The 12,172-nt window shown below is 45.2% G+C and overlaps 2 gene segments (V, D, J or C); one reads left to right on the top strand and one right to left on the bottom strand.

Moving 5' to 3' along the window:
- The window catches only part of LOC122554662 (Ig kappa chain V-V region MOPC 149-like), a 226,982-nt gene that overhangs the window by 49,644 nt on the left and 165,166 nt on the right, over nucleotides 1-12,172 (bottom strand).
- On the top strand, nucleotides 1,000-11,996 carry LOC148149310 (Ig kappa chain V region Mem5-like). The segment is given in 4 exon segments: nucleotides 1,000-1,063; nucleotides 1,250-1,548; nucleotides 2,048-2,081; nucleotides 11,119-11,996. Coding segments are annotated over 4 exon segments (711 nt in total).

Below are 12,172 nucleotides of genomic sequence, written 5' to 3'. Positions count from 1 at the left end.
GAGGGAACCTGCTAAAGGGCTATAAGATTATGAGGGGCAGAGATAGGGTGGAAAGGAAGGCAACGTTTTCCATGAGTATAGGGATCAATATCCAGCGGCAGAGATTGGAGATTACACAGACATAAAAAGATAGAAACAGGGAGCAGCAGTAGGGTTAGGATTAGGGTTAGGGATTGGCCCTGTGAGGCTGCTCTGTCATTCAATATGATCATGGCTGATCCTCTCCCCCAATGCCAAGATGGGATTGGTGTTGTGAGATCATTGATGCCCAGTACAGACTTGTTAAATGCTGTTCATGTCATTGTGCTTCTGGTTAAGAGAGAGACAGAAGACAGAGAGAGAGAAAGAGAGAAAGAGAGAGAGAGAGAGAGAGAGAGAGAGAGAGAAAGTGTACATTGTGAGATTGAGTGAGAGAGGGCGAGGCATTTAATTGCTGCCCCAGGTCTCACTGTTCCAATGTCCTGGAATAACGCCTGTTATTGAGATCAGTTAGAGAGTGACTGGAGGGAGGGAGACAGAAAAAGAGAGAGTGAGGCAATTTGAGATTGAGGGTATAAGGAGAGAATGAGTGAGGAATTAGTTGGAAAGATATGTGAAGAAGAATTAATGATAAGAAAGAGAGAGAGAGACCAACAAACACAGAATGAAATGGAGATAAACGAAGTGTCAAACATACATGGACAAAGGGAAAGATAAAAGTGGTTATGTAATTGGGAGAGGACAGAGTCGGAGACGGAAATAGAAAAAGAGGGAGAAAGTCAACGAAGAACAGGAATATATACAAGAGAAAGGTGAGAAAGAGAAAAAAGGGAAAAGGGAGAAAGGAAGTATAAAAAGGAAGGACAAGAGAGAGAGAAGAGGAAGTGTGAGGGGCTGACGTGGCTCTCTCTGCCTGATGCCATTTACATACTGAGGAACACCCAGTCAGACTCTCACAGGCTGCAGCTTTATAAAGCAGAGCCCAGTGAAGGGAGAGTTTATCAGGAACCAGGCACAGGGACAGGAGCACACACCATGATTTCACACATCCAGCTGATCTGGCCCCTGGCATTCTGTGTCGCAGGTACAAATCTCTCTCCTTCCACCTTGAATCTTTAGCTGCTCTCCATTTCACTCCAATTCCACTGATTTGTGATTGAAGGGAAAATGCTGAAACCAGAGGAATGCTCAGTGTCTCCAACAATCTCTCATTTGACAGGCTCTTTCTGTGACAGTTCTGACTTCACTGTGTTTCTCTCTGACCCCTCAGGTATCAGTGGGGACATCATCATGACCCAGTCTCCCCCGGTGCTGTCAGTGGGACTGGGCCAGACCACAACCATCACCTGTTCGGCCAGTGGAGACATTAGCTACTACCTCAGTTGGTACCAGCAGCGAGAAGGTCAGAAACCCTCTCTCCTGATCTATTATGCAACAACTCGATTCACAGGAGTCTCCAATCGATTCACTGGCACTCAATCCGGGACCAGTTTTACCCTGACAATCAGCAACGTTCAGAATGAGGATGTCGCTGACTATTACTGTCAGAACAACAAGTATAGCAGCCCCCCTCTACACAGTGATACAGAGCCATACAAAAACCTCAACACACACAGCACCACCTCCTGTACTGACACATTCCCAGTTATATAAATGTATAATAATGGACACACAGTCCCACCATCTGAACTGGCACATCCACAGCTAGATGCAAATGAAACTGAACAAATTACTCCATACTGGGATTGTCACTGTCCACTACACACTCCAGTCCCTGTGGTGTCCACTGCTCACTGAAGGCTTCAAGTTTCCCTTTTAGCCCTCATGGCCACGCTTGAAGAGCAGCTGCAAGATTTAACATCGAAAAATAAATTTCACAAAACTCCCAAGCCCAGCTGGACACAGAGAGACAGAGACAGAAAGACACATGAATGAGGGAGAGAAAGAGAGGGCCAGAAAGAGGGTGAGAGTGAACGAGAGACTGAGACAGGGAGAGATTGAGAGTGATGGGGGGAAGCAGAGAGCAGAGATTTTTGTACAGCCTCTGCACTGAGAGCTTTCACTGTGGTACACGTTCGGTAAAGGAACCAAGCTCAGACTGAGTAAGTAAACCTCCATCCTCCGTTATTAACCCTGTCAGTACTGAAGCAACTTTTTAAAACACAAATGCCGAATTGTTGAAGGTGTTAGTGGGAAGCTGCAGTGAATGAAATGGTTGATTGAGGAGCACAGTGTCTAACAGGGTGTCCAGCTGTATTTCTTTACTTCCATTGCTCCCTTTAAAAAACAAGATCTAAGTCAGTAAGTTTTACTCACCGTGTGGAGGAGCTCTGTCCATTTGCAGCCTGTGGTCCCATTCCTGCAGCATGGAGTGAAATCAGTGAGTAGCCTTCTGCCAGTCTCAGTGTGACAGACACGGGCAGAGTTTGATGTGAGCTCTGGCTCCCTGTCCCAGTCTCTGATCTCACTGACCTCAGCAGCAGCAGCAGCAGCACAGTGAGACAGCGAGGTCCCACCTCCCCCAGCTTTAACTCTGCTCAATCACAAAATCACAGAATTGTTACAGCGCACACGGAAGCCATTCTACCCATCCTGTCTGTACTGGCTCTCTGAATGAGCAATTCACTGAGTGTCATTCTCCTGCCTTCTCCCTGTCACCCTGCACATTGTTCCTTTTCAAATAATAGTCTCATTCCCTTCGGAATGTTTCAATTGAAGCTGCCTCCACCACACTCTCAGGCAGTGCATTCCACACCTTAACCACTCGCTGGCTGAACATGTTGTTCCTCATCTCACTTTTGTTAGTTTTCCCAATTACTTTCAATCTGTGGTCTCTCGGTCTCAATCCTTTCTCAATTGGGAACATTTTCTCCCTATTTACTGTATCCAGGCCCCTCCTGCTTTTAATTCCTCAAATAAATCTCTCAGCCTTCTCCAAAGAAGACAGTCCCAAATTCTCCAATCAATCTGTATAACTGATGTTCCTCATCCCTGGAATAATCTTTGGAAATATTTTTTGCCATTTCTACAAAATGTCACCTCCTTTCTGAATTATTCACATTATCTATGACCCTCATGGTCTTATAAACCTCTATAAGGTTTATAAGTCACTCCTCAGACTCTTACGCGTCAGAGTAAAAAGTCTCAGCTTTTCCAGCCCCTCATCGTCATGGAGTCATACAACGTGGAAACATACCTTTCAGTCCAACTTGTCCATGATAACCAGATATCCTAAACTGACCTCATCCTATTAACCAGCATTTAACTTACATCCCTCGAAAACCTTCCTAGCTATGTACCCATCCCAATGTGTTTTAACTGCTGTAATTGTATCCGCCTCCAACACTTTCTCAGGCAGCTCGATCCATACACATACCACCCTCTGTGTGACAAGTAACCCCTCAGGTCCCTTTTGAATCTTTTCCCTCTCACCTTAAGCTTATACCCTCTTGTTTTGGAATCCCTTTCCCAAGGAAAAGACCTTGGATATACACCCTGTCCATGCCCCTCATGATTTTATAAACATTTATAAGGTCACCCCTCGGCCTTAGATGCTGCAAGAAAAATAGTCCCAGTTTCTTCAGCCTTTCCCTGTCGCTCAAACCCTCCAATTCCTGGCCATGTCCGTGTAAATCTTTTCTGCAGCTTTTTAAGTTTAACAGCATCCTTCTTATCGCAGCGTGATCAGAATTGTTCACATTATTCCCAAAGTGGCCTCACCAATCTCCTTTCCAGCTGCACCATGATGTCCCAACTCCTGTACTCAATGCAGTGACCAATAAAGGCAAGTGTACCCAACACCTTCTCCATCAACCTGTCTCCCTGTGACCCCACTTTCAAGGAATAATGCACCTGCATCTTCACCCCAAGGTCTCTGTGTTCAGCAACACATCACAGGGCCCTCCCATTAACTGTATAACTCCTGCCCTAGTTTGTCTTTCCAAAATGCAACACCTCACATTTACTAAACTGAACTCCATTTGCCACACCTCTGCCCATTGCCCCATCTGATCAAGGTCCTACTGTACCCTGAGATGAATTTCTTCACTATCCACTGTCCCGCCAATTTTGATGTCATCTACAAACTTACTGTAACTCTTATATTCACATCCAAATCATTTCTTTAAATGACAAAAGCAGTGAACCCAGCACCAATGCTTGTGGCACACAGCTATTCACAGATCTCCAGTCTGAAAAGCAACCTTTTAAACATCACTCTCTGTCTCGTATCTTCAATCCAATTTTTTTACCCCAATGGCTCACTCCCTCTGGTTCCCATGTGGTCTAATCTTACTAACCAGTCTATCATGTGGAACCTTGTCAAACACTTTACTAAAGTCCATATAGACAATGTTTACTGTTCTGTCTTCATCAATCTTCTTTTGTCACCTCCTCAATCAAATTCAGGAGACATGAATTCCTATACATAAAACCACATTGATTATCCAAAGAATGTAAATCCTATCCCACAGAATCCACTCCAACATCTTACCCAGCACTGACATCAGGCTCACTGGTCTACAATTCCCTGGCTTTTCCTTACAGTCTTTCTCAAAGAATGGCATAACATTAGCCAACCTCTCTGGTTCTCCAGCACCTTACCCACAGTTGTCAGTGATACACATATCTCAGCAAGGGGCCCAGCAATCTCTTCCCTAGTTTTCCCTACCTTTATGTGTTTTAAGATCTTTTGCGTCTCCTCATTTGTGTGTGATCTCTTTTCAAGACATCACTATTTTTCCAAATTCCCTAGCTTTCTCCCCAATAATTACTGACCTGAAATATTTGTTTGGGATCTCACCCATCTCTTGTGTCTTACCAAAATACAGCACTCACATTTATCTGAATTAAACTCCATCTGCCATTCCTCAGCCCACTGGCCCAGTTGATCAAGATTCCATTGTATAATTAGCCCTTTTCACAGCCAATGATTAGATTAGATTCTCTACAGTGTGGAAACAGGCCCTTCGGCCCAACAAGTCCACACCAATCCTCCGAAGAGTAACCCATCCAGACCAATTTCCCTCTCAGTAATGCATCTAACACTGTGGGCAATTTAGCACAGCCAATTCACCTAATCTGCACATCTTTGAACTGTGGGAGGAAACCAGAGCACCCGGAGGAAACTCACGCAGACACAGGGAGAATGTGCAAACTCCACACAGACAGTCATCCAAGGCTGGAATCAAACCTGGGACCCTGGTACTGTGAGGCTGCAGTGCTAACCACTGAGCCACCATGCTGCCCCCCTGAGCCACCACTGAGCCACTGATGCCTCCTGAAAATTCACCTGAATACACTCTCGCAACTCTGGCACCTCTCTGCCCATTACACTGCTGCTACCCCAAACAATATTCAGAAACTAAAGAGCCCCCTCCCCCATTTATAACAACTCTATCACATTTGCAGGTCTTTGTAAATTCCTTGCATTTACATTCCTCCACATCCTTCCCACTGGGTGGTGACTTATTGACTGCACTGAGGATTCTGTGGACCTTGGTGTTCCTCTCTGATATTCCCTCCTGGCTCCCACAGCCCTGCCAAGTTAGTTTAAACTCTCTCTAACAACGCTCATAAACCACCTCACAAGAATCTAAAGCCCTCCCTCATGGATTCTCTTTCCAGTCCCACAGTCACCTGTGTTCACCTCCTGCATGGGACACTGGGAATGATCCGGTGACTCCTATTTTGAGTTCCTGCTGCTAATTCCCTCCCAAGCTCCCGAACTTCTGACTGCAAGACCACTTTTCTCCATTTGTCACTAGGACCGATGTGGACCATGAATGCTGCCTGTTCCTCGTCTCCCCTTAGGGTGCTCTGCAGACGGTCAGTTACATCCTTGACTATGGCACCAGGGAGACAACACACCATCCTGGATTCCCATCTGCAGCTGCAGAAACACCTATCGACTGCCCTCACTCTCGAATCTCCTCTCACTATCGCTCTTCCAGTCTTCCTTGTGCCCCCCCCTTACAGCTGAGCCTCCCGTGGTGCCATGGACTTGCCTCTGGCTGCACTCCCCAGATGAACCATCATTCTCATCAGGATTATGAACTGAATCTTGGTTGTAGAGTGGGATGCACTCAGGGGATTTCTGTACTAGCTGCCTGGTCCTATTGGACTGTCTGCTGCTCCCCCATTCCCTCTCTCCCTGCATACTCTGAAGCTGCAGAGTGACCACATCTAGAAACGTGCTCTCCATGGAGCTCTCAGCCTCATGGACGCTCTGCACTGACACCAGCTGCTGCTCAAGCTCCGAAACCCAGAGCTCCAACTGCTGTCACTGACCACACTTCATGTACTCATGGTATTCCAGGAACGGGGAAACATTCTGAAGTTCCCACATGGATGCACACTATTTCCACTTTTGGATTATCTCTTTGCAGAGTTCTGATGACAAACAGCTATAGCAGGGCTCACAGTCCAGTGGGTTCAGTGTTCCAGGGTATTGGGGAAACTCTCCAGAAGACTTTAAGAAACAGGAGCAGAAATCAGCCATTCAGCCCATTGAATCTGCTCTGCTATTTGATCTTGGCAGATATGCTTCTCACCCCCATGCTCCTGCCTATTCCACAGGAACTTTCCATCCCCTTAACAATCATGAACCTATCTATCTCTGTCTTAAATACACTCAGTGACTTGGCCTCCACTGCCCTCTGTAACAATGAGTTCCACAGATTCCCCATCCTCTGGCTGAAGAAATTCCTCCTCATCTCATCTCACCGTGCCGTGTGGGCGGTACGGTGGCACAGTGGTTAGCACTGTTGCCTCACAGCGCCGGAGACCCGGGTTCAATTCCCGCCTCAGGCGACTGACTGTGTGGAGTTTGCACATTCTCCCCGTGTCTGTGTGGGTTTCCTCCGGGTGCTCCGGTTTCCTCCAACAGTCCAAAGATGTGCAGGTTAGGTGAATTGGCCATGCTAAATTGCCCATAGTGTTAGGTCAGGGGTATGGGTGGGTTGCGCTTCGGTTGGTCGGTGTGGACTTGTTGGGCCTGTTTCCACACTGTAATCTAATCTAATCTAATTTAAAGGGTCGGCCCTTCATTCTGAGGCTGTGCCTTGGTTACCTAGTCTCTCCTGTTTTTGGAAACATCTTGTCCCCATCGATTCTATCCAGGCCTATCAGTATTCTGCAAATTTCAATAAGATCCCTCCTCATCCTTCTAAATGCCATTGAGTACAGACCCAGAGTCCTCAAACACACCCTATATGACAAGCCCTTCATCCCCAGGATCATTTTTGTAAACCCCTTCAATGCCAGCACATTGTTTCTTAGAATATGGGTCCCAAATCTGCTCACAATATTCCAAATTCAGTCTGACTAGAGCCTTATACAGCCTCAGCAGTACATCTCTGTCCTTGTATTCTAGCCATATTGAAACGAATGCTAACATTTCATTTGCCTTCCCAAACACAAACTGGACCTGCCTGTTAACCTTAAGAGAAACCTGAATGAGGTTTGTGCTTTAGATCTCCAAAGGCTTTCCTTATTTAGAAAATACCTCCACACCCTGACTCCATTGATTCCTGAAAGATCATCACTAATGTCCCCATAATCTCCTCAGTGATCTCCTTCAGAACATACTGGTGTAGTTCATCCAGTCTGGGTGAGTTATCCACATTAAGACCTTTCAGCTTCCCCAGTATCTCCTCCTTAGTGATGGCCACTACACTCCCCTCTGCCCCCTGACAGTCTTGAAGTACTGGGACACTGCTGGTGTTTTCCATTGTGCAGACTGATGTAATGTATGGATTCAATTCCTCGGCTTTTTCTTCATTTCCTATTATTCTTTTTCCAATGTCTATTTCTGCCTCCCTCTTCATTTTTATATATCTGATGAAACTCTTGCAATCTTCTTTTATATTACTTGTTCGCTTTCCCCCACATTTCACCTTCTGTACCCTGAATTTTTTTTTTAGTTATCCTCTACAGGTTTTTAAAGACTTCCTAATCCTCTGGCTTCCCACTATTTTCCACCACATTGTATACCTTTTCCTTTTGCTTTTATGCTGTCCTTGACCTCCCTCATCAGCCATGGTTGCCTTGTTCTCCCCTTAGTCTGTTTCTTCTTTTTCAGGAGGAATTCCTACTCTGATTCCTGAATTACCCCCAGAAACTCTGCTGTTTGCTGTCCCACCATCTTACCTGCTCGGCTCCCCTTCCAATCAACTCTGGTCAACTCCTTCCTCATGTCTTTGTACTTACCTTTACTCAATTGAAATACTGTTCCATCTGATTGCACCTTCTCCCTCTCAAACTACAGCGGGAATTCTAACATATTATGGTCACTTCTCCAGAGGGATACTTTCATCTTCAGCTCACTAATCAAGTTTACCTCATTACACATCACTGAATCCAAAACTGCCTGTTCCAAATGATCAACCACAAGCTGTTTCAAAAACCATCTCATAGACATTCCATGAAATCCTTTTGTTGAGATGCGCTACCCAGTCCACCTATCCATTGAAGTCTGCCATAACATTTTGTATTTGGCTTTTCTGTCTCCAGTTCCAAACTTCCAGCTCAGCACTGTCTCCATAACTTGTCCTATCTGCCTATCTTCTTTTCCACCTATCCACTCCACCCTCCCACCCCTATTGTACTCAACTATTGTACTCTATGCTACTTTCTCCCCACCCCCACCCTCCTCTCACTTTTCTCTCCACCCTTCAGGCTGTCTGCCTCTATTCCTGATGAAGGGCTTTTGCCCAAAACGTTGATTTTACTGCTCGTCGGATGCTACCTGAACTGCTGCGCCAATCCAGCACCACTCTAATCGAGAATCTGGTTTCCAGCATCTGCAGTCATTGTTTTTACCCTTTTCTGTCTCCTGATTGATTTCCTTCCCCACACCCTGGTTACTGCTTGGAGACCTGAACATAACTTGCATCAGATTCTTTATTTCTTGGGTTCCTCAACTCTACCCCCACAGATTCTACACCTTCTGACTGTATCACTTCTTGCTATTGATTTAAAGGCATTTCTTACGAACAAGGCAACTCTTGCCCCTCTGCCCATCTGCCTGTCCTTTTGATAGGACATGTATCCTTGGATATTTAGTTCCCAGCCCGGATCCCCTTACAGCCATGTCTCTGTGATACCCACAACATTGTACCTGCCAGTTTCAATCTGCACTACAAGCTCACTGTGTATACTGTGTGCATTAAAGTACAACTCCCTCAGCCCTGCATTGACTGCCCTCCTTCCCATCATTGTCCCCTTATCTGCTGTGCTTTATGTTCGATACCTGATCCTTTCCACACTCTCTGTCCTTTTACATCTTCTAGAATCTTGAATAATCTCTCCTGAGCCCTCCTCCACTTTAACAAGTTTAAATTCCTTGGAAACTCAATTTACCTTGATTTGTGACATCATTTTTCTACCTTACTCGGGATTACTTCGTGCATTTAGACACAAAGTCTTTACGTTTGATCTATTATTGATTTTCCCTGCACTTTTATGATCCCTTTGATATTCAAAAATTCTGTCCATTCCTTTTATTTTCTGGTCACAATCAATCCCATTACTAACCAGTAATCCTACCTTCTTCTTTACCCTCCATTTTCTCATTTTCCATCCAACTGAACCAAATTATTTTCTCTTTGGGTTGAGTTCAGGACGATATTTATCCTTGAACCAAAATCATGAAGAATGCTCTTTGATCTCATTGCTTCCAGTGGGATCTTGCTGTGTAGAAATTGTCTGCCCAATTCCTGAAATTGCAAAATTGACTGGTTTTCAAACAAAATGTAAATGTCTTTGGGAGAGCCTGAGGTAGTGAGGGCTTGATTGAAACACAATTAGCGTCATGGAGATGTACAGCACAGAAACAGACTCTTCGATCTGACTTATCCATGCCAACCACAGAGACATAGAGTCATAGAGTCAGAGAGATATACACCACAGAAACAGACCCTTCTGTCCAACTTATCCAACCAGATAACCTAAATTAATCTAGTCCCATTTGTCAGCATTTAGCCCATATCCTTCTAAACCCTTCCTATTCATATACCCATCCAAATGCCTTTTAAATGTTATCATACCAGCCTCCACCACTTCCTCTGGCAGCTCATTCCAAAAATGTACCACTCTCAGTAGGAATACATTTTGCCTTAGTTCCCATTTAAATCGTTCTCCTGATACTTTCCACCCATGCCCTCTCGTTCTGGACTCCTTCACTCTGACCAAAATATCTTCTTGTTTCACTTGATCAATGCCCCCATGATGTTAGAAACCTCGATATAGTCATCCTTCAGCCTCCAGCGATCCAGGGAAAATAGCCTCAGCCTATTCAGCCTCTCCCGATCGCTCCAACCCTCCAACTTAGCAACATCCTTGGAAATCTTTTCTGAACCATTTTAAGGTTCCCAGCATTTTTCCTACAGCAGGGAGGCCAGAATTCCACACAGTATTCCAAAAGGGGCCAAACTAATGTCCTGTACAGGTGCAACAGCTCCTAACTCCAATACTCAATGCATTGCCCAATAAAGGAAAGCATGCCAAATGGCTTTGACACCCCTCTACTTACCGGCAACTCCACTTTCAAGGAACTAATCTTTTTTGGGATGAACTGGGAGTCTTTCAGTTGTGCTTTTCCTAATCACCCTGTTCAGAAACAAACTTCTTGCTTTCACTCTCAACTAAAAATAAGATAAAGGACGTGATGATTTAATGGTACTATTGCTGAGCTGTTCATCCAGAGATCCAGATTAATGTTCTGGGGACCAGGGTTAGAATCCTGCCACAGCAGATGGTGGAATGTGAATTCAATAAAAAAAATCTGCAATTAAGTGTCTAATGATGACCATGAAACAATTGTTGATTGTCAGGAAAAAGCCATCTGATTCCCTGATGTCCTTTAGGGAAGGAAACTGCCATCCTTACCATATGACCCCAGACCCACAGCAATGTGGTTGACTCGAAACTGCCCTCTGGGTGATTAGGGATGGGCAATAAATGTTGATCCTGCCAGTGACACTCACATCCCAAGAAGCAATTTAAACAATGCCTGTTTATTTATGGGGTTTGTTAGGTATTGGCTACAAATGTTCAAATGGATTGTTTTGCCAGTATATGTTCAGAGAATTAAAATCCCTTCAAATAGCAGGGACTAAAATTGTTTTGCTTGTCTTTCAGGCCGTGAGAACTCTCAGCCCAAGCTGACCCTGCTGCCCCCCTCCCCGGAGCAGGTCAATGCCAAGGGCACTGCCACCCTGGTGTGCCTTGCCAATCACTTCTATCCCGATGAGCTGGAGGTGCAGTGGAAGAAGGACGGTGCAGTCATTTCGGACGGGGTTCAGACCAGCAACTACCTGCGAGCTTCAGACAGCACCTACAGTGTCAGCAGCCTGCTGACCCTCTCTGGGTCTGACTGGGAGTCCAACGCTCGCTTCTCCTGTGCCCTCACCCATGTGACCCTCCCCTCTCCCCTCAGCAAGAGCATCAGGAGATCAGAATGTGTGTAGAGTGTTCAAGACAGTCCACAGAGGAGACACAACTTTAAATAGAACAGGGCTGAGCTGGCAGGACAAAGGTCATTGTCAGCATTGAATTTCAACTCTCTTCCTTCTTGGGATTGGCTCGAAGACACATCTGAAGTTCAAGGGTTAAGGCAGGCACATTGAAATCATCAAAAAGAAGCTTTACTCTGTATCAAACCTCATGCTGACCCTGTCCTGGGAGTGTTTGATTGGGGCAGTGATGACTTATGATGTCAAGTAAAACCTCTCGAAGTTGCTGAAGACTGTCCGCTGTACAAAACAATGTGAACCTCAGAAGTCTCTGCTTCAGTGAACCAGATCTCCTTCCTGCTCAGCCGCCAGTTCTAATTTAAGGTTTTATCACTGTTTGAAGGGACAGGATTCTTATGTTATTGAGAAAACCTCCACAAGTGTTTTTCTCAAGCTCTAATGTGGCTGTGAATTTGTGTAGCTTCCTCTGTCTGGGCTGTTAATTGCAGTCTGTTTTCTGTCCATGTCAATCTGGAAAAGGGAATAAAGATGAAGAAGATTCAGTCTCTGTCTCTGTTTGCTTTGGAGATTGACCACTCCATTCAGCTGATTGGCTGCATTTCAGCATGGCATTGTCATAATTGGCTACTTGACCTGTCAATCAATGACATATCCGTTGTAGAGGTACTGACAGCCAATCATCAATCACTTTCAAACGATCCCTTTGGTCTGGAATCATT

This window comes from Chiloscyllium plagiosum, unplaced genomic scaffold (assembly GCF_037043375.1).
Source record: "Chiloscyllium plagiosum isolate Xiang-an unplaced genomic scaffold, Cpla_swu_hap1 HiC_scaffold_9, whole genome shotgun sequence".
In the NCBI taxonomy this organism is placed as follows: Eukaryota; Metazoa; Chordata; class Chondrichthyes; order Orectolobiformes; family Hemiscylliidae; genus Chiloscyllium; species Chiloscyllium plagiosum.
The sequence above is the reverse complement of the archived record's forward strand: the minus strand, read 5'-3'. Positions and strand labels throughout refer to the sequence as shown.